General features: G+C 38.7%; 1 protein-coding gene across 13 annotated transcripts in view; it reads left to right on the forward strand.

Annotated features, from left to right (window-relative positions):
- Positions 1-23908, forward strand: part of ESRRG (estrogen related receptor gamma) — a 591202-nt gene that overhangs the window by 409224 nt on the left and 158070 nt on the right. For all 13 annotated transcript variants that reach the window (XM_079107169.1, XM_079107170.1, XM_079107167.1 and 10 more), the window contains one exon: positions 3185-3600. In XM_079107169.1, coding sequence (XP_078963295.1) covers positions 3198-3600 — 403 coding nt within the window. In that variant the 5' untranslated portion in view covers positions 3185-3197. The remainder of the gene's footprint in view (positions 1-3184; positions 3601-23908) is intronic.

Raw genomic sequence — 23908 nt, forward strand, 5'->3', positions numbered from 1 at the left:
TATAGATAGTTGTGAATATTTCAGGCTTGAATAATAGAGCTGTAGAATTTCAGAGACAGAGAGCGAGAGAATTAAGACTCGCTGTAGTTTTAGGTTATAATGCAATGGTGTCTAGGATGTGTTCAGTGTAATAAGCTAAGTAGTAATTAGGAGACAACTGTGTTCTTTCAGGGATTCTGTTGAGGCGTCACTCCAAGCCATGGGAGTGTGACTCAATAGGGCAGACTTGCAGCCCCTGTGGTCTCCCCTTCGGCACCTTTCCACTCATGGGCGAGTGGGAGATGTAATTGCTGAGAAATAAAAGCAGTAGATCTCTGTGTGTGCCACCTCTACCCTTGCCTATACATCTACTTTTTTTTTTTTTTAATGACAGTTCGTTAAAAACTCAGTTGGCTTCAAGGTATTTCTGTTCTGGACTTTGGAGTGAGACGTGTTCAAATCCTGCCTTTACCCCTTCCTAGCCGCATGACCTTCAGGAAATTTCTGAACATCTGAGGCTCAATGCCTGGCACATAAACAGCATTCGATAAGTGCCCTACTAGTATTTCCAGTGGGCAAAGGTATTAATTAAGGAAGCAGTTCATGTTGGAAAAGAACCATCAACATCTTAGAGCACAAATCTAGTTTGCTTGCATTCATTTATAGCTAAAGTGGCCAGATCTTATTTAGAAGGTATTTCCACATTTCCTAGAACTTCCCTGGCAGTTACACCTTCTGAATTGCCTTGCTTGCATCCAGGATACTGTAAGTATGGACTGAGATTTTGGATGAGATAGCTGGCTGAAGAAACCCCATTTTTCTGAGACTTCAACAACATGCATTTGACACATACACTTTTGGTGACTTGGCAAATAACTCTTCCATAAATGAGGGGGTAATTTCTGAACTTGTTTCCTAAATCAAGAGTTCTGCCATCCATGAGAAAAAGCCCAAGGGGAAGAAAATTGGGATGAAAATGATCCTAGAGAATGCAGAAAAAGAGAAAGAGAACAGTGGGAGGGGGGTAGGGGGCGGGGGAGCCTGAAGTATGTTTTGTTCTCAAACAACTCAAAGCATCTCCCCTCTGGGGGAAAATTTTTTTTTAAACAGTGCCTTTCAGGCAGATGGTGAAAGAGTTAATTGTCATAGCTGTGAGAAATTCAGTGCCAGAGAGAGGAAAGGGGAGCAACCATGGTTTAGTAGCCTAATAACTTCTAACTCTAGTCTAAGATCATAATGTATGTGCGCGCAGTCCGGTAATTATAAGGTAATAAGTGAAGTGGTGGTATAAGAGCTCTAAATTAAAAGGAATTCACAGGCCTGCTGTAAGTCAGTGCCGACCCGCTTTCTTTCAAACGTTGACTTGAGGAAAGTGCTCAGCCCAGAGTGCAAGCAGGGAGACAAGGAGAGCGATCTATTAATTACAACGCTCATTAACAGTGACGGGTACAAGGCAGCAGATGCAGAGAGGAGAGGACTCTGTAGTTGGGGTTGGCGAGGGGGATATTTTTTCTTCTGCTAGCTCTGGAGGAAAGGACAACCCAAGTGGGTGGGTGAAAACAAGGAGATATTTCGGTGGCTTTCTTCTTCCTGTTTGCATTCTGCACATCCTGATATTGCTTGACTTGCGTGAGCAGAGCACAGTTTCCCAACTGACATGTATTTGTGTGGAAGCAATCCTGTCCTCAATGCTTTGCTCTTGAGATTGCTCTCTGGAACAGTTAGGTGAACATTGCTGATAGAGAATTCCATCTTGTTCTCTGTTTGAAAGGAGCAGAATAGTTGGGGGAGGGAGACCTGGAGGACAGCATGAAATTTGTACAATGATAAAATATCATTAGATTTATAGTGAAAGAGATAATTGCATCCCTTTGGTTATACTGTGACTACTCCCCCAAATTCTAGTGAATGACCATTACACAGTAGGATTCCCATAAATCAGCTTTACACAGGGAAGCAATTATCTAAGTCCTTTCTTAACTGTCACCTCTTCTTTCTATGGTGGTCTCTCAGAAGGTTCTCAGAAGGCCTTGCTAAAAGGGGTTTTACCCTATGGCTAAGCAGAAAGACAATAAGACCAACTATATCTTTGCATCTAATTACCTTTTCATAAATCCAATCACTTATGGGTCTAACAAAAGAAGAGGAGTCAAGTTTCTTCTAGATAAAAGAAGTAGTTTGTCAGATTAGATGCTTTGTCATATTTCTTTCAGGAGGTATGGTGTTAATGGGGAAAAAAAGTACAGGGAGGAGTATAGGGACCATTACAAATCTCATTTTTTCCGGACAAAACTTGATACACTTCTATACTACTCAATGTGGAAAGTATTGCATTTGTGGACTCAGGTATACTGAAGGTAAAAATGCCTTTTACTAATTCATCTATTAAGATAATGGCAAATCACACACAAAAGTCGCAAATACATGCACATATTTATTAATCAGTGCTGGTGATCGTTCACCAAGTTTTGTGGGCTTTAGGAAATAATCCTTAAATATTGGATAGAATTTCGTGCTTGATATCTTTATACGTTGTGAAATGGCTATGAGATAGAGCAATTTAAATAAAGAAGCAAAGCAATTGAAGATATATTCCTTATGTGTTTCAGTCAGATCAATAAAAGACACAGTTATGCTTATGGAAGCGTGCTGACAAACAGTAATTACAGAGCTAAGGATCATCTGTTCAGTCTTGAAAGATAGAAGTTTGATTCTGCTCATAATAAAATGGATGCAGAACGTACCAGAAGGTGGAAGGAAAGACTGGGTGAGGATAAATACAGTTTTAGAAATGATTTAGACTTTGCAAATCACTACCTCTTCTACTGATAAATTTAGGCTCCAGAGAGCTGATTTATATATTGACAGTGGTTCTCCAAGAGAAAGGTAAAATAAAAGCAATTGGACCCTTTAGAGCCTTTGTTTATGGCCTGTCTGGGTGCTCTGATGTAACCCTGTCAGGCCCTTACACTGATTACCTTCTTGTAGAACAAGAGATATTGACTAGAGAATGAATGATGTGCCTCTCCCAGTCCTCAGGAAGCACTCTCAAAGAACAATGTCTTTAACGTACAAATTCTTCTGTTTGGTTTTTTTTTTAATCCTTTCATCTTTCTCTTACTTTTTTACCATCTCCATATTTCTACCTCTGTTGGCCTCTGTGTCTGACTCACTCTCTCCCTCTTTCTATCTCCCTCCATCTCAGGCTTCTCTGCAGAATGTCAAACAAAGATCGACACATTGATTCCAGCTGTTCGTCCTTCATCAAGACGGAACCCTCCAGCCCAGCCTCCCTGACGGACAGCGTCAACCACCACAGTCCTGGTGGCTCTTCCGACGCCAGTGGGAGCTACAGTTCCACCATGAATGGCCATCAGAACGGACTGGACTCGCCACCTCTCTACCCTTCTGCTCCTATCCTGGGAGGTAGTGGGCCTGTCAGGAAACTGTATGATGACTGCTCCAGCACCATTGTTGAAGACCCCCAGACTAAGTGTGAATACATGCTCAACTCGATGCCCAAGAGACTGTGTTTAGTGTGTGGTGACATCGCTTCTGGGTACCACTATGGGGTAGCGTCATGTGAAGCCTGCAAGGCATTCTTCAAGAGGACAATTCAAGGTTAGTATTGGAGCTGCTAATACCTGCCTCCTTCCAACTTCCTGTGATGTTTTTGTTTTCTTTCCCCTAGTTTTGTTTTTTTTTTTTTTTTTTTTGGCATACTAGGAATTAAACCCAGGGACATTTTACCACTGATCTAAATCCCCAGTTCTTTTTATTTTTTTCTTTTGAGACAGGGTCTTGCTACATTGCTGAGGGCCTCACTGAGTTGCTGAGGCCTACCTCAAACTTGTGATCCTCCTGCCTCAGCCTTCTAAGTCACTGGGGTGGGAGTGTAGGCATGCACCACTACACCTGCCTCAGTTAGTTTTGCAAGTCAAGTTGCATGGCATTAATTCTATCTTGAGTAGGAGACAGAAATAGATTAAAATTGATAGTGGGAAATTTATAGAATAAACTATCCCCAGATATGCTCCCTGTCCATTAATTCCGCTTTTGCTATTATGCTCACATGATACAAAGATAATGAAAATAGGGTGGAGTTTAAAAGAGCATAACTATGATTAGAGCAATGTGGGTCTGTGTAACTACTGAGCACATTAGATTACTAAAGCTTTTTATCCCTTCGATTCTTACAAATGCATGGAAGTAATGAATAATTTAGGCCAGTGGTTCTCAAACTTAAATGTAGATCAAAATCACCTGGCAATCTGGTTAAAATGCAGATTACTGGGTCTTATCCCCAGAGGTTCTGATTCATCAGATCTGGGGAGGGGAACTCAGAATTTTTACATTTCTAATAAATTTCCAGATGATGCTGTTCCATCCAGGGACCACACTTTGAGAACCACTGTTTTAGATACATTTACTCACCTCCTCATCTTCTTCCTTTCCCTGTGGCTAGATTTGCATAAGAGATTTCTAAATTAAACCAATGAAATTTCATTGAATTATAAAGTATACCTCCAATACATACAAGTGATGCATATCCAAACCTTTATAAATCACCAGATTTATAAATAATGTTATTTCTCACACAAAATATGGAAAAATATAACTACAGTTTATATGCTCTCCTTTTAAACTGATAATCCATAAATATAGAACTCAGCTCACTTTTAGAACCACAGATACATTTTAACACAAAATTAGATTTCACTTTTTCAATCTCTTGTGATATACTTTTGAAGAAAATGAAGAAAGGAAAATAAAATTATTTAATGAGTATCAACAGCAAGCAGTGATTCTGTTCATTGGCTTACAAAATACATCCTTTTTTTAATTTGTTTTTTTCATGCTGGGAATTGAACCCAGAGCTTTGTTATAGGCTAAGAGATATTCGCTTTACCACTGAGCTACACCCTGGCCCCCCAAATATATTCTTAACAACCAGTTGTGGGGGCTGTGGTTGTAGCTCAGTGGTAGAGCACTTGCCTAGCCATGTGTGAGGCACTGGGTTTGATCCTCAGAGCCACAAAGTAAATAAATGAATGAATAAACAAATAAATAAAGGTATTGTGTCCATCTACAACTAAAAAAAAAATACAACCACTTGTGGACATACAGAGTCAGTCTTCACTGACAATCAGTGTTCTCAAGCTTGTCAGCCCTGAACTTAATTTTTTTTTTTCTTTTAAATATTGATGCCAGGGCTTGTACTTCCAAATTCAGAATTAATTGATCTTAGATATGGCCAGGGCAAAGGAGAGATTTTTGAAAGCTTCCTAGGTAACACAATGTAAAGTCAAGGTTGGGCTGGGGTTGTAGCTCAATGGTAGATCACTTGCCTAGCATGTGCGGGTTCCCATGTTCAATCCCCTTAAACACACACACACACACACACACACGCGCACACACGAATGAGAATAATAATGCAAAGCCAAAGAGCTATTAGACTAGTGGGCATGATGGTGCGCGCCTGTAATCTCAGCTAATGGGGAGAATGAAACAGGATTGCAAGTTCGAGGGCAGCCTGGCCAACTTGGAGAGACCATGTCTCAAGATAAAATTAAAAAGGGTTGAGGATATAGCTCAGAGGATATAGCTCAAGGCAAGTAGAGTGCTTGCCTTGAATGTGCTAAGCCTTGGGTTCCATCCTCAGTCCTTCCCCTAATCCCCTCAAAAAGAAAAGAAACATGCACCAGTCTGTTCTATATTCTACACCAAGGGTCCTTAGTGTGGTGGTTTGACCAGCAGTATCAGCTTGCATTTTATTAGAAATACAAATTATTTGGCTTCATCCTGGGTTAACCAAACCAGAATCTCTGGTGGTGAACCCAGTGATCTGTATTTCACCAATTATGCCAGGTGGTTCTGATGCTCACTCCAGTAGGAGAGCTGCTGCCCTCCACATTGCTGCTGATTTACCACTGACATCTGAGCACTGTCAACTCTTGGTGCCTTACTGAATATAACTAAAATTAGTCTATTTGAAACCTAAATAACTGCATAGTGTCCTGATTTTTAGGTTGCAAAAAAAAAAAAAAAAAGGTACTGTTAAACTCTAATGCTTTTAAATATTTTAACAAAGTTGATACTGGAACCCTTTATGTGTACACAAAGTATTCCCTACTCTTCCCTTTTAAGAGTGTCTGGCAGGTCGGAAGCAGTGGTGCACGCCTGTAATTCCAGTGGCTTAAGAGGCTGAGGCAGGAGGATTGTGAGTTCAAAGCCAGCCTCAGCAAAAAGCAAGGTGCTAAGCAATTCAGTGAGACCCTGTCCCTAAAAAAAAAATACAAAATAGGGCTGGGGATGTGGCTTAATGATTGGGTGCCCCTGAGTTCAGGCCCTGGTACCTACCCCTCCCCCCACCAAAAAAAAAAAAAAAAAAGAGTGTCTGGCAGTTCAACTCTATTAAGCAAGTTCTACTGAAGATTTTGGCAACTGTCAGTTGTGTATTCAGCAGCGAATAGGTCCTACTGGCTCCCCCTTGCTGTTTGTTTTGTTTTGGGTGCTGGGGATCAGACCCATGGAGCTACCACTGAGCTCACCCCACACTTGTCCTTTGCTTATGTGTAGTTTATTGGATAGCACAGTTGATCTGTGGTTGAAAACACTGTTTACTTCAAGAGCACAGTTTTTCAAGTCATTTTAACTCTTACATAATAGAATGAGTGTTTCAGCCTAACCTTTTCACAGCCTTTTGTAGACTTCACTGAAGAACTCCAAGTCAAGTGAGTGTGCACTAAAATGTTCTTTAAGTATTTTAGTAGCAGTATTTTAATTTTTCTGACTCATCATTATCATATTTCATTAATATTTTCCTAGAAATCCTCATCCTCTGGATCTTTATCTCCTTCTGTAAACTTAAGGTGTTAATACCTGAGAAAAATTCCTGACAGTTGTTTTTAATAATCTTATTACTTAGATATTAACAGCTATGCAGTAGTGATTTGCTGAGCAATAATTGTAACAGAACCATTGGAGTTCTATGCATGATTATTCTTTCGGTTGCTGCGATGCTACCAAAAGCTTAGCAGAACAAAGCACAGGGTGATTCTTGGCATTGATGTATAGTGCTCAGTTTCCCTCCATATTGGAGAGAGCAAGTTGCAAGGATTCTGAGCAGGAGACAGAGATGTCACTGTCCAGATTAGCACTCTGGACTTGCCCACCTGGCTGTGCTTGTAGCTGGCAGCTGGGCAGCACTCAGTAAAGCTACCCTGCGAGCTACATCATCAGGCATCACACTGTGGTGCTTACTTAGCCCCAAAAAGCCAGTGAGGCAAATAAAGGGATTAAATTGTGAAAGTATAATGTAATAATTAGGGCGGTAATTGTAAGGAGGATTGGAACAGCCCCTCCTTTTGGTGGCCAAATAGTGATAGCGATTGAACTCCAAAGATGTTGAAAGTAGCCTGAACATATTGTACCATCACAGACTCTTGTTCCTATGTGGAAGGGGCTGTGAGTCGGCTCCATGCCTCCAGGAAGCATTGTAGCCAAATTATTCTTGACAGATAGCCTCTCCCTCCCCTCCCTTGAAACTCTCCAGGGAAGGAGAGGAGATTATGTAACTCCCCTTGAGAACAAGTCCTTCTCAAGTAGGACTTAGCAAGTAGAAACTGTCTCACAGCTCCTGTGGCCAGGACATTATATAAGTGTGACTTCTGTCTCACCAGGGCCTGGTTCTGCTCTCCTAGACTTGACTAAGGGACACGTGCATAGTGTGGCAATAGTGCCTCTTGAGAATCTTTGTTTCTTACCATGTCCATTTATTTTTAGGATTGGTTATTGAATGTGTAATAAATATAAGTGTAAAAAGTTGGGCAAGGGAACACTTATTTTATGATATAAAGTATTGCTTAATTCTCACATTTAAAATAAAGCCAATTCAGATCCTTAGACTAAAAAAAAAGTTTTCAATTGAAAAAAAAAAAAAAAGGGAAAATTACTTCTTAAATGTGGAGCTAAAAGAACACATATCCAAAACATGTCTTGAGAAAAATAGTAATAATTGTTATTTTCAAATCTGAATGTGGCATCTTGTTTTGTGAAAGTCAGTTAATCATAGATTTTGGTAAAGTCAACTAGAAAGATATATTTTATTTATTTGACTATAGCTTCATTGGCTCTTTGCAAGTTATCATTGAGAAACAATTGAAAAGGGTTAGTAGTTAAGTAGAATTTAAGACTGTAGATTTTACCTTTTTTTTCCTGAACAAAGTAAGCCCCCCCCCCCCCCGCCCCATTCTAGGGATTGAATGCAAGGCCTTGCATGGGCTTGTTAGCATGTGCTCCACTATATAACTGTATCCCAGGCCTCAGATTACTTTTAAAATACTTTTTAGAGGATTTTGACAGTCCTATCATTAGGTAGGATTAGAATGTCAGCAATGATTTCATTGTCATGCTCATTGTCATTTTGTAGGAATGTTAATTTGGGGGTGCGGTATAGTTCTTCTGTATAGGCCTCAATTCATAAATTAATTGAGATTTGTTTTGGGACTTCTCCTTAATAGTTTCCCTGGACTCTGGTTAAGGAGGTAGGAAAAGGAAAAGATCTTTATACCCCAAATAGGTCAATATATATTTCATTATTTAATACACAAAACATGAGTCCCCTGAAATTTTTAATTATATATAAGGAAAATCTCTTTCATTTTTTTTATTGTGTAGGTAATAATAATAGCCATTCCAACTGCTCATTCTAGTTCTAAAGCATTCTTCTTCACCCCACATTTTTAAAAAAGGAAATTATATATTTAAAAGATATGAGATTTTTAAAAAGATATTTGTTCTAGCATGGGTTTTAGATTCATGTGAAGTAAGGTCCAAGTCTCAGCCACTTATCAATTGTGGGACCTTAACCTGGCTGCTTCTTCCTAGGTGATGAGGTTTAAGTGAGAGAATGTATGTCACAGTTCCTGACCCATAGTAAGGGTTCATAACTTTGGTTGATATCGAGAATATGTGTGGGGAAATCATGTTCTGAATGGATCAGATATCTAGCACAGAGAAGGGTGTGCCCATGGTACTGAACTAGAAGGACATGAAACCAATCTTCCTAAGCTCACAGCATCTACTCTTTAATGATGACAATGAACCCTCTTTGTATATGGCCATTTCTCTCTATTGTTACCTTTTATAATGGGAGGCATTTAGGTGGACTACCAGGAACTTTGTTTGATCTTGTTTTGTCTTGTGATCATCAGTTAACTTTTTTTCCCCTGTGAATATGAATGGAAAAAATGGGTAGATCTAAAAAGAAGCCTGAATCTTGGAGCTTGCATAAAACATCAAGTTGCCAGTTAAGCTTCCTATGTGGGATTTAGGAACTGAAGAAATATCATGAGATATAGGTGTGAACATTGTGGGAACAGAATCTACTCTCAACACTGCGGGACCTAGGAAAGGAGGTGTGGATACCCACACGCCATATATAGAAATATGTTAAAGTTATATATCAAGATAGACTGCTAAGTAAAATATGTCCTATTCTCTCACTTAACCAAATATGCCTTCCATGGCCTGTGAGGTCCACTTTGCATTTTTCAGTCATAAACTCCTAGGAATTTTGTGTTAGTACAAGGACAGCTAGTCCTTAGCCTGTGGGCTACCCCCTTTCTCTTCCCATCTTGTTTTGTACACATGTGGAAACCCTCACCATCACGTCCGTGGCCCAACAGCTGCCCCTTGGTCTTGTAGAGGTCCCATAATGTGCACACAGCAGTTCACTTTAGTCCAGTGTAGCTTCCAGAGGATGTGCCCAGGAGACAAGCTCTCTCAGACCCCAGAAAAGTCTCATGGTGATTTAGCCAAGGAATTTGAAAGTTACAGGGACTCAAGATCATGGGGTAGACAGAAAATGACTCCAGTCTATTTCCTTAGAAGCTTGAATGGGCTCTTTGTACTATAGATGTCTTCTTATGCCCAGGGCCCACAGGCAGGACATTCTCTTGTCTGTGTCTAAAGGTGGCATTGGTAAAAGCTTAAATCTCAGCTGGGCACTGGGGTGCATGACTGCAATCCCAGTGACTCAGGAGGATGGATGAGGCAGGAGGATAGCAAGTTTGAGGCCAGCCTCACCTACTTAGTGAGGTGAGGCCTCTAAGCAATTTATGGAGACCCTACCTCAGAAAGGACTCAAGACATGAAAGATAGGCATCTTCCTGCTAAGCCCCAAGCCTTAGATCTGAGGCTGCCAGCTGCCTTTCTTCACTGTGAATTGTCTTAAATATTTCCTGAAGCAGGTGGTGTAGTCCTGGGGTGTCTCTCTCCTGGTTGTAGCATTTTCTATGCTATCACGTGCTATTTCAGTCCTAGAATAGAATATTTGCAGAAATGGAGAAAATAACTTACAAATTGAGTGTCTGTATACCATATGAATCATCTAAAGGAAAATAATATTTTCTACTTAAATAGTGTGTAGAGAAAATAATTATCCCAGTTTATAGTAAATGTCAGTTTTAAACTTCTAATATATTCTCAAATTAAAATCCAAAATAATATGGAAAAGTCTAAATTGACTTGATGAATCTCAGTGATTATCAATTTGAATGTAGCATTAAATTAAATATAGAAGTAATATTTTCTAAAGAAGTGTTATCTATAATTCACTTGCTTTGGCTCAGAATTTGCTTGTTATAAGTTTAATTGACTTTTTAACTTTTTCTTGTATTTGATGCTAATTTGGTCTAATTTTTTTTGAAATGCATTAATGTTGCCTAGTATAAATGACGAATATTCTACTTTTCTTATTTTATTTGTTAGATTCAGTGTTTATTTTCATAGTAAAATTTAAGTGACAGGTGTGTTGGTATACACCTATAAAGATAGTGACACAGGAGGCTGAGGCAGGAGGATCACAAGTTTGAGACCAATCTAGACAACTTAGCAAGACCCTGTCTCAAAATAAAAATGAAAATAAAAACAGCTGGGGATGCAGCTCATTGGTAGAGCACCCCTGGGTTCAATCCCTAGTACTAAAACAAGCAATCAAAAAAAGTAAAATTTAGTATTTTAGATTTTCACTAGTAAAGAAGAAACATTATGCGAATAGATCCCTAAAACAGCATAATATACTATTTTATTTCTCTGGGTCTTAATGAAACCATTTCTTGGGACAAATAAGTAGCGATTCCTTTTCCATAGTGTCGACTGATGAACTGGCCAAAACTATCATACTTCTTGGGTTGTTTTTTTCTTGTTTTGGTACTGGGGATTAAACCCAGGGTTGTTCTACCACTAAACTACACCCCAGTCCGTCCCTCCCTCCCTTCTTCTTTCTTTCCTTACTTATTTTGAGATGGGGTTTTGCTAAGTTGGCATGTTTGGTCTCAAACTTGCCATCTCAGCCTCTGGAGTTGCTAGGATTTTTTTTTCCCCCTTGAAAAGGACCAGGTAGTAAACTAGAGCTTTATCTTAAGATAAACAACATTTAGGATCTGTAGACTTCATGCTTCTCTGTTTCATATTGTCTTGTAAGTTTTTTAAAAATATGAAACTACTCTGAGCTTGGGAGGGCTGGATTTGACCAGCTAGCCATAGATGGCTAATTTCTATACAGAAACATTCTCTCATTGTCTCCCATGTAGGCAACATTGACATACACGATTTTTACCCCAGAGGATTTCCTAGGCAGTTTTGCATACATATAATTTTAACTAAAATCAAGTTCATCACTTGTGAAATTTTTTAGTCTATTACCTCAGTTTTTAGAATAATTTTTCAGGGATCAGAATTTTCTGGTCTCTTTTGGTATTGACATATTTTCAGGTTTTTTGAACTACACACCTAAGGGCACTATGATGTATCGGGTGTGTGTATGTGTACACGTCTGTGTATATGTGTGTAAGTGTGTGTTGACTAGCTAAGCAGAAAACAGAATCAGTGTAAATTAAGATAAAGTCACAAATGACTGATTTTTTAAATTTGGGTTCTAAATTACAGAAAATGAGAGTGACAATTTTTAGAGATTAAATTGCATGGTTGACCTTTGATCTAGGAAAGGAAAATAAAGAAGATTTGATGATTTTTACTATATTGTAGTTCTTCAAATGTTAGAAACTCAAATTTGCAGACACCAAAACCTCTGTGTCACTTACGTGTTCATTAAACATAGTATTTTTAGTTGTTACTGTATTTTATTTTGTTTTTACAGTACTGGGGATTGAATCCAGGGCCTTGCCCATGCTAGGCAAGGACTCTCCTGCTCAGCTATATCCCCAATCCTATGTTACTGTCTTTTAAAAGTCACTTATATTAGTACGTCATTTTAACTTTTGACTTACAGGGTGTATTTCCCGGTTGAATGCCACTGGATGAGAAAACTGTCCTGCATAAGGAGTTTGTGACAGTGGTATTCAAGAAGGAAATGAATTTGCTGTCAAGTTTTTTCATTTTGTCTTTGGTACTGTGGATTGAACCCAGGGTTGCTTTACCACTGAGCTACATCCCTATTTCTTTTTTTTTTTTTTTTTAATTTGGAGACAGGGCACACTAAGTTGCTGAGGCTCTTGCTAAGTTCCTATGGCTGGCCTCAAATTTGTGATCCTCTTGCCTCAGCTGGGATTACAGGAATGCACCACCGTATTCAGCTATTTTAAATTATTTCTTAAAAGGCATCTTGGGACTGGGTGTATAGCTTAGTGGTAGAGCACTTGCCTACCATGTGCAAGGCACTGGGTTTAATACCCAGCACCAAACAAGTACACCACATATACAGAAAGACATCTTATAACAGCAATATCACAAATTTATAATAATTATAATAAAGTGACCAAACTTTTTGGTAATTTTTAAAACTTTAAGTATCTCTATACTTTAACTGAAATTCTAGTGTATGTAAGCATTTTCTCCATTGATTCTTCTGTGATATGGCTTATGTTATAGAATATGGAAAAAATAAACGTTATTTTGAAATAAATTGTCTTTACATATGCATATTTAATCAGAACATATATTCCTGTTTATTTTTGTAAACTTTTTCTTTAATAAAGCCCTTAGTCCTCAGAAAATACAATCAATTCCCCAGGGCTAGCCTGAGCCAGTAGTCTAAGAAGTGGCAGCCTAGAGGACAGCTGCTCTTCCGTAACTAAAGGTGGACATAGCCTGCTCCTGACCCGGTGCCTCTTCTGCTTTCCTTATCCTCACCACCCAGGCCACCCAGATACCCTTGCTTCTGATCCAGTCATGTTCCTTTGGAACAAAAGCCCTAACACTGCCATTTCTTCCAAAGATTTTGTTCCTTATTCTCTTAAATTAGCCCTCCTTAGTCTTCAAGTTGTCAAATCCAGATGTCCTAGCAAGTATTTGTTAAGAAAGAAGTTTGTGTTTATGTGTTCAACCCTCACAGACTTCACAGATCCTTTCCAATTTCTAAGATACTGCCTCTGAGGGCTGGGGATGTAGCTCCGTTTTAAGTGCTTGGCTAGTCTGCTTCAGGTCCTGGGTTCAAGTCCCACCATCACACACACACCAGGGGGGATAAAAAAGAGAGAGAGAGAGAGAGGACATCGGCTCCTCAGTTCTCTTGTCTTTTAGCAAAGTAAAATTTTACCTTTCTGATGGAATTTAGGTGGAGTGTGGTTGCTAATTTGTGGGAAGACTTTGCCCTGAGGGCATGTGACCCATAATTAGTAATATCCCATGACTAATTGTTTTGATGAATGGGGCTAGAAACTACTTTTGATTACAAGATAAACTCAAACAAAGGTATCAGTGCCTCTTATTTATTTATTTATTTATTTATTTTGCAGTGCTGGGAATTGAACCTGGGGCCTAGTGCTTTCTAGGCAAATACTCTGCAACACCTTCATCTCCAACATTCCCTGCCCCCAACCCTTGTTTTTTTTTTTTTTTTTTTTATATATATACTTTGTTTTGGGATAGGGTGTGACTAAATTGTCCATCTTGACTTTATTCCTGATCCTCCTGCCTTAGCCTCCAGTCTTGCTGGGATTTGGGGTGTGCACCTCCCACCAGCCTTCCAGTAACTCTTTTTTTTTTTTTTTTTTTCCCCTTTTTTTTTCCAGTAACTCTTTAACCTTTTAATTACTTTCCTTCAATTCTTCTTGCATGTCCTTATTTGAGAACCAAGTTTGGACAAGTAAGTCCATTCTATTTCCCCTGTGTTACAGGAGCCACAGAATAACACTTTACAGGTGTGGGGACAAAATAGTGGGAATGATAGCTTATGCTGTGTATTTTTCCACATGCATGCTTTTTTCATAATTGCACAATAATTCTCCTCCTGCATAACTATCTCAAAATGAGTTATGACTAAATACAGTTAGAGAAGATGAGATGAGAATATTCATTCTTTTTTTGTTCTGTTTTGTTTTTTGGTACTGGGGAGCGAACTCAGGAACACCCAACCACTGAGCCACATCCCCAGGGTCTCACTGAATTGCTTAGCACCTCACTTTTGCTGAAGCTGGCTTTGAACACATGATCCTTCTCTCTCAGCTTCCCAAGCCACTGGGATTACAGGTGTGCACTACCATACCCAGCCCAGAATATTCGTTAAAAAGGCAGGAAACAACAAAAATGAGTGATAAGAATTCTAATATTTCTGTTGATGTGGCTAGCTTTTTTTGATAATGAGTTATAGAAATAAATGGCTTAATATGATTTGCCAAGTGAAGAAGAAAGGCAACACAGGTCTTCTTAAAAGTGAAGCCATACGACTGGGGTGCAGCTCAGTGGTAGGGGCTTGCCTACTATGCTTGAAGCCCTGGACCCAATCCCTAGCACCACTAAATAAATCAATAAAAATGAAAGTCCAGCTACAGAAGCTGTGAGACCAGTTTTGAGAAAGGACTGGGTGGGGTTCAGAGACAAAGCTCAGAAAAAAAAATTTTTTTTATTTGTTAAAGCCCAGAGCAATGATTAATTTTTTTCTGATGTATTGTTTGATAAACTAGATAGTATCTTAGGGCTTATAAGGTATATTCACTCATTTAAGGTATAAATTCACTTTGTTTTGAAATTTCTGATAAAGAGATTTTGACAATACCAAGGTGACACCTTAGAACTCCCTTTCAGAATTTTATTATTTTTTAATTTAATTTTTGGCACTGGAGATTTAACCCATGGCTGTTTAACCATTGAGCCACATTCCTAGCCCGTTTATTTCTTATTTTGAGACAGAGTCTTGCTGTGTTACTCAGGGCTTCACTGTGTTGCTGAGGCTGGCTTTGAACCTATGATCCTTCTTCCTCAGCCTCCAGAGCCGCTGGGATTATAGGCATGCGCCACCACACCCAACTCCTTACAGAATTTTGAAAATTTTACATAAAGCAAAATGAGGTAAAAGATGCTTGTAAAGTATTGCAGTATTTATGGTGAAAAGAAGCATGTTTATTTGTCTCTTTATTTATGTAACCTGAAGATTGAACTCAGGACCTTGCACTTGCAAAGCATATGCTCTTCTATTGAGCTACATTCCCAGCTGCTAAATTTATATTTAATAGAAATTATGGATGTTTTTATTTGTTAGGTTTTTGTTTTTTGTTTTTGTTTTGTTTTGTCTTGTGGTGCTGGAGATTGAACCCAGGACCTCATGTATGCTAAGCGAGCAATCTGCCCCTGAACTACATCCCCAAATCAGAAAAGATGTTTAAACCTCAACTTTTCTTTATTGTGATTTAAAAAAAAAACACATACCATAAAATTTATAATTTTGATCATTTTAAAGTGTATATAGTTGAACAGGGCTAAACATACCCCCCACCTATTGTTGTATTACAGATCTCCAAAACTTTTTCATCTTGCAAAACAAACTTTATATTTGTTAATCTGTAGCTCTTCATCCCACCTCATCCCTTGGCAACCACCACTCAAATATTTATTTCTGAGTTTGACTCCTCTAGATACTTCATATAAATGGAATCATGCAGAATTTGTCTTTTTCTGTCTTATTTTACTTACTCCAGTATCTACAAGATTCATCCATGTCCTTATATGTGACAGAGTTCATTTTTTTTAATTGAGTAATATTCCATTTTATGTATATACCACATTTTCTTTATCCCTTCATCTGTTAACAAGCATTTAGGTTGCTTCCACTTTTTCACTATTGAATAATGCTGCAGGACACATGGGTATGCAGAGGCCTATTTGAGATCCTGATTTTAATTCTTTTGAAAATACACCAACAAGTGAGATTGCTTGTTCATGTGATTGTTCAATTTATACTTTTGTGAGGCACATCCTTATTGTTTTCCATAGCAACTCTACCACTTTATAGTCCCACCAACCCAATACTTCCAAGTTTTTCACATTCTTTCCAGGACTACTCTTATTTTATGATGCTTGGAATTGAATCCAGAGCCTTGTGCATGCTAGGAAAATAACTCTACCACTGAGTTATAACCCCAGCCCTTATTACTATTATTTTTTATAGTGACTATCCTAATGGGTGTAAAGTAAATATTTTTCAAGGGTTTCAGATATGCCCCAAGTTGAAGTTCTAATCTTTTATCACCTTAGACTGATCCATATGTAATAACATTTGAGCAATGTACATAGATGTTTTCAGTCTGAGTTCAGTACAATGCCTAAAACTAATACAACACTAACAATAGATAAATATTTGTTAATCTGCAATAGAAATAATGAAGATAATTAGTTTTTACAGTGTACCACATACTGTTCTAAAATGCTTTATATTATCTATTTCTTTCATCATCCCAATTAAATAGGTACTATTATTATTATTTTTTAATTTTTTAATTATTTTTGAGACTTGGCCTGACTATGTTGCCCAGCTGGTCTTGAACTCCTAGGCACCAGCAATCCTCTTGTTTCAGTCTCCTGAGTGGTGGACTACAGGTGCATGCCTCTGTGGCAGACTCATTATATTATCTGTTATACAGATGTGAAATTTGAGACACAGAGAAGTAATTGCCCTACCAGAAATTAGGTCCCAGAAAATCTGAACCCATAGCCTGTACTCTAACCCTACTAATTATACTGCCTTCAGTGTTTTAAAAGCTTTTAAAAGCACTGAATAATTTTTAGACTATTTTTCTTGAGAGATTTAGTCAATGGGCAAAATTTTCCATTTATTAAAATAAAAATGGGGAATTAAAAATAACACAAAAGTTATACTTAGGTAATAGTAAAAGTTTTTAGAAAGGAGATAGACCTAAGTTTTTAAAATGCCTAATGTTTTATAATTCATTTTCAGAAATTCTTACTTGTAAAGCTTGAAAATTCAACTCTTTAATATCACTATTTTCCCCCTCTTCCCTGGGTTTTTATCTGCCTCTCATTTTTCTATTCAGTTTTTGATCTTAGATCTGAGAAGTATGTCTCCACACTCACTGAATGGTCATATGGTCATATTTATAGACTTTTTAATTCTTGATTTGAGGAGGAGAGAGGCTTAGTTCTCTGCTCGTTTTGATGTCAGACTGATTGCCCACTTACATAAACTTTGAGATCAGAAAAGAGGGCAGCTCGGAATTGATTCCTTTACTTTTTTCTTTTTTTCATAGGCTGAACATGAGTCAGATGGAGGGAAAAACATATTCTTGCTTTTGACGAAAAAGATCTATATACTATGGAATTAAATCTGGTTTTATCTTGATTTGTCTTGGTGGTGGACTGGAAGCAATCACGCTTTGTATACTTTTTAAAGGGCATCTCAGAATAATACCAGAATGATAATAAAAAAATTTAATGCAAAGAACTCCTGATCAATTTAGAATTTAGAGCTTAAATTCTCAATGTACCTTAACAATGACTCTGAAAGTACATCCCAAATCTGCATTCTGATAGCCGTTTTTTTGCACACTATTTACATAGTTCCCAGTCAAGGAAGATCAGAGATAAGTACAAGAATCTTCAAAGGAATGACCGTAGCCCCATATCTTGTCCTTGAGCACTCCCGCTTTTTTCTTTTGCCTGGGAAGCATCTTCCCCACTCCCAAGGTACTGCCTGGCTGCTGGAGTGCCTCTGTTCCCCAGAGTCCTCAGGCTGCTTTATATGAGCAGCAATTTCAAGTTTTGCAGATACTTAGAGCAAAAGATCCTTAGCTCATTATCTCATTTCTTCTTTCTTTTCTTTTTCTTTTGAGACTTAGTCTTGCTGTGTTGCTCAGGCTGCTCTTGACCTCCTGGGTTCAAGTGATCCTCTGCCTCATCCTCTCTAGTAGCTGGGACAATAGGCATGTGCCACCATGCCTGCTTTTTTCCATTTGTACTTTTCAAATATTTCTAATTTATAAGAATTTCTTCTTTAATTGCTGTACCTTACTTGTGGGAAGCTACCCTACACGTTGCAAGCAAGAAAGGAAGTCATGGAGAAGAGATTGTAAAGTGTTTTTATTTCTGCAGAGATGGCTGAACTAAGGCCTAGGGGCCATTAGGGTAAAATATTCTATGAGGACAGAAAGCATCTCCTTCCACTTCCCCTGGACAATCACAGAATGGGAAATCTCCCATCTCTTGCTAAATTTTCTAATGTACTGTCCTTCCTTTTCTTACTCTTCCTCCTATGCAAATTCCAGGAACTTTTCTGCAATCCCTATCATAGCAGATATTTCAGATGGACATATTTAATTCAAAGGGGAACAACTGCAGACACAAACTTGGCATGAAGAGCTTTCATTGTTCTCTAGGCTTTCCTTGTCTTGTTATAAATCCAGCCAGCAACTCTGCCTGAGTTCTCTGACCCTTGGGGTAATCACACTTTATTTCATGTTCCTTCTTTCATGATGAGGTCCACATGGTGGTCATTCGGTTGCTTTGTTTGCTTGTGCTTCTTCACAGAGTTCCTTTTGATTTGGACATGAGGTCTCTGCCTTTTGGACAACCAGCACAAAGTCAGATGAAGTTTTCTTGCCAACACTTCTTTACTTCCATGCTGAGAACTACCCTTTCATCCACTCACAACCCAGCAAGTCTTGATTCCACTGAGTTTTCTTGGACCATCCTGAAACCCTTCCCTGAGTATAGTTATTACGTTGTAATTATTGACTGAATTTTTTTTTTTTTTTTTTTTTTTTTTTTTTTTTTTTGTAGTGTTGGAGATCAAATTCAGGGTCTCCTGCATGCTTGGCAAGTGCTCTGCCCCTGAACTACACCCCCAGCCTATAATTATTGTTAATAATCAATGCTCTCTGTCAGGTGCTCTGCTATATACCTTAAATGCATGATTTTGCTTTATTTTAGCATCAGCCCCATCATGTGTAATAATTCTTCATGGGTAATAATTCTTACCCATCCTATTTCATTCATAAATAAATTCAAATTAAAAGCTTTCTTTGTCTCCACAGGAAGTGGTAGGGGCAGGATTTGAACCTGATTTGACTCTAGGATGTTACCTTGGAATCTGTATGTTATAGTGCTTCCTACAGGGTGCCTTCTGGTGAATTACTGTCACTGTGACAAGCAGGAATTCACCAGATCAATATGGGTTGAATACCCCTTTATTCAAAATGCTTGGGATCAAAAGTGTTTCAGATTTTTTTTTTTTTTTTTTTTTTTTGGTATTTGGGAATACTTGCATATACATTGTGAGATAAGGATTTCTTGAGGATGAAACCCAAGTCTAAAAGTGAAATTATTTATGTTTCATATTCACCTTATACACATAGGTTGAAAGTACTTTTATGCAATACTTCTAGGGCACCTGTATCTGACTTTGACCCATCACACAAAGTCAACGTGGAGTTTTCTACTTGTGCCGTCAAGTCAAAAAGTTCTAATTTTGAAACTTGGGTTTAGTATTTTCAGATTAGGAGTTTTTGACTTGTATTAATTTTAGAGGATCCTGATACTTGTTGAACTTGTTCTTGGAACTCCATGATACCAGTGTCTCTGTTCTGACAAAGTCCTGGGCAAATCAACAACATTCCAAAACTGAGGCATTTAGGGACAGTCTTAGGAAAGGCTTTGCTTGTTTTTGCCTGTTTAGGAAAAATCTTCAATAAGTCAAATTCCTATTTAGGAGTCAGTTGCCTTTGTCACCGAGGGTGTGATCCAGATACCTCCAGCACATGTCATATGGCTTCAGTTACCAGTCTGTAACTGTGAGAAATCTATACATCAAAACATTTAATTTATTTATTCTTTAATTTATGGTACTAAGAATTGAGCCCAGCACCTGGAGCATGCTAGTGCTAGGCAAGTGCTTTAACACTGAGCTACATTCCCAGCCCATTGTAGTTTATTGTGAGATAAGGTCTTACTACATTTAAATTCTAAGCTGTCCTCGAACTTGCGATTCTCCTGCCTCAGTTTCCAGAGTATTTGGGATCATAAGTGTGTACCTCAATGCCCCATCCTTTTTTATTTTTAATTTTTTGTAGTAGGAATTGATTTAGGGGTACTTTACCACTGAGCTACATCCCAAGCCCTTTTTATTTCTTATTCTGGGACAGGATTCATTAAGTTGCTGAGAAACTTCCTAAGTTGCTGAGGCTGGCCTGGAACTTGCAATCCTCCTGCCTCTGCCTCTGGAGTTGATGGGATTATAGGCATGTGCTACTGCATCTGCTTATTCTGTATTTTAAAAGATAGACAGGCCAACTTGTTTAAAATTTGTAGGTAAAGAAAGAACATATAAATTTGTTATTGGATACTGAATACATTAAATTTGGAGTTTCTGATCAGCTCAGCTTTGACACCTTTCTTGTGGCAGTGGTCACCTTTGATCACTTTTTGAGGAATTCTGTGACATCACCCCTTCATTATAAGAATTTAAAGAGTGACCAAGCACAGTGGTGCATACCTGTAATCTCAGCGACTAGTGAGGCTGAGACAGGGAAATCACAAGTTCAAAGCCAGCCTCAACAATTTAGCCGGGGCCTAAGCAACTGAGCAAGACCCTATCTCTAAATAAAATGCAAAAAAGGACTAGGAATGTTGGTTAGTAGTTAAGTGCCCCTGAGTTCAATCCCTGGCATCCCCTCCCCCAAATATAAAGAACTTCAAAAGTAGGATGAGGGCTTGGGGTCCAGGTCTGTGGTAGAGTCCTTGCTTAGCATGAGCAAGACCCTGGAATCAATCTCCAGTACCACAAACAATGATAACAGAATTAAAACAATGAAATGGCTGGACACATTAGGTAGGATATGCATTCTACACTGCAGGAGAGGAGTGGCCTCTCCAAGAAGATACCATCCCATCAGAACTCAAAGCACTGGCTTTCTGCTTTACCTTAGAGGAGAGATATTTATAAATGCCATTATTTTTATTCATGTTTATATTTCTATTATACACTTCTCATACCATTTTGTATGTATTTCAGAACACACCCTCATGATTACAGATGACTTTTCCCCCTATCATGAACAATAGCATTATTTTGAGATTGTTAAAAGGCATTGTGTACAACCTGACACCTGTTGCTTTGGTGACATGCTCTGTTTGGTTTCTGTGGATTTAAACAGGCCACAAACCATAGTGGTATGGAGACAAGTTGAGGGATTTCTTTTTGAGGTGTTGAGAGATTCCATTCTCTAAAAGCAACCCTATCCTAGCCCACAGCTGCCTTGCACTATAAGTCTGACAGCAGCAAAAGACAATGCCAAGATCTACCTCATCCTGGCACTCCCAGGCTGCTGAGCCAGGCACCAGGTTTCCTTCCCCACCAGCAACAGTAGCAACAACAATAGCTACACAAAGAGCTGTTTCAGAAGATAGGGTTTTCATATTGTATTTCTATTCTTAACAACAGTCAGTAATTACTTTTAGAAGATTAGAGTTGGGCAGCCCTGCATCATAGTTTAAAGCACAGGCTTTGGATAACAGACTGTCCAGGTTCACGTCCTGGCTCTGACACTTGTTAGTGGAGGGATTCTGGGTGTGCTACCTGTTCTCTCTACCTTAAAGCACCTCCCTGCCATATGAATAGGGTTCATAGGTACACAGCACATCAAAGAGTATCTGGCACTGTTAATGTTTATTATTAGGCTCTTTGGTATTGACATCTAAGATTTCATGGGTCCATTTAGAAAGCATTGGACTGGAAGTCAGGGTATCTTGTAGAGAGGGTTGAGTGATCAGAGGTTAAATCGGTGTGTATTTACCATTCTGCAGCCTACTAAAACAAGGGGACTGGAGCAACTGGAATATAGAATCTCTTTGAAATCTAATATAAAGCATATATTATAAATTTCATTAAAAATTCATTTCAATGGTATGAATTTGTTCTATGTCAAATGTGTTATTACTGAATTGCTTTTAGTTTTATGCTAAATTTTTTTTCATGATCCTAGAGATTGAATCCAGGACCTCAAGCATGCTAAAGAAGTACAGTTCTTTTTTATTTTATTATTATTATTATTATTATTATTGCCAGGGATTGAATCCAGAGGCGTTTAACCAGTAAGCCACATTCCCAGCCCTTTTTTATTTTTTATTTTGAGACGGGGTCTCATTGAGTTTCTTAGGGGTTTGCTAAGTTGCTGAGACTGACTTTGAACTTGGAATCCTCCTGTCCCAGCCTCCTGAGCTACTGGGATTATGGGCATGTGCCATCATGCGCAACCTTTATTTTATTTTACTTATTTATTTATTTTTTGGTACTGGGGATTAAACTCGGGGGCACTTGACCACTGAGTCACATCCCCAGCCCTATTTTGTATTTTATTTAGAGACAGGATCTACTGAGTTGCTTAGCGCCTCACAATTGCTGAGTCTGGCTTTGAACTCACGATCCTCTTGTCTCAGCCTCCCAAGCTGCTGAGATTACAGGTGTGTGCCACTGCGCCTGGCCTTTTATTTTTAAGATAGGGTCTTGCTGAATTCCCAGGCTGAGCCTAATGCTGGTGACCCTCCTGCCTCTGCCTCCAAAATAACTGAAATTTTAGGCATGTTCACAGTGCCTTGGCTCTAATACTTTTAGTAATTGATGGTTAAATACTAAAAGGGGAGATTGAATAATAGAATCACTAAAAATCAAGTTGACAAATAATGAATACTTTCAGTGGGTCATTGACTTAACCAGGCACTGTGCTAGACATGGGATTCTGAAGGAAGTACCTGCCCTTTAGGAATATATAGCTGAAAGGCTGCTGATGTAGCTCAGCAGGGAGAGTGCTTGCCTAGCATGCAAGAGGCCCGGGGTTCGATCCCCAGCACCAGCAAAAAATAAATAAAATAAAAATGTAAGGTTGGGACAGTAGGGGGCCAGCTCAGTAGACATAAAGAATAGAGCCTGGGCTAAGTGCTAAGAGAAAGGCTCATCTGGAAGGTGAGTGTGAGAAGAAGGAGTGTCACCCGTAAGGACCTTTCCCATGGTCTTGTGAGCCCTGGAGAGCTTCCCTGAAGACATATAACAGTGGAAACCCACGCAGTGGACCAGAAGGGAGGAGAGTGCTGCTTTCTAGGAACTTCCAGACTTCAGTGTTGGTGTCAGACAAAGTGGTGGCCTTGGGAAAGGGGTAGAAATTGACCTGGGAATGTAGAAAGAGATAAGGCTGGGGTAAGATTTTTAAAGAGCTTTGCAAATGCTTTGCTCTGTTATAATCAGATTGCACCTGGTGATAGGCAGTGTATTAGCTCCAGTGCAGCAACAGAAGCGTTCACGGGAAGATGTGGCTGATATGTTGGAAATGCACTTCTTAGGCAATTGCGTCCTTTAACAAATGACTGAGTCCCAAAATTATACTTCTTTGCTTGGCCGGCATGTATAAAACATAGCTATATACCCTCTGGAGTTGTTGGCAAGACAAAAACCAAAACAAAACAAAAATCCTCTTTTAACTTCTCTGAGTGGCTTGTTCATTTTTAGACCCATGAATAAATCTGAGAAAGTTCTTTTTTTTTTTTTTTTTTTTTTTTCCTTATGATATTCCCAAATACCAGATTTAGGTCCTAGAGTCAAGGTATGTAGTAGCCAATAAAATCTTAAAATTTTTCCCTCCTTTCTTCTCATGTTTCTGTCCTTTCTTCTCAGAAGGAAGAACAGACT

Source organism: Sciurus vulgaris (genome assembly GCF_902686455.1).
Source record: "Sciurus vulgaris genome assembly, chromosome: 12".
Taxonomy (NCBI): domain Eukaryota; kingdom Metazoa; phylum Chordata; class Mammalia; order Rodentia; family Sciuridae; genus Sciurus; species Sciurus vulgaris.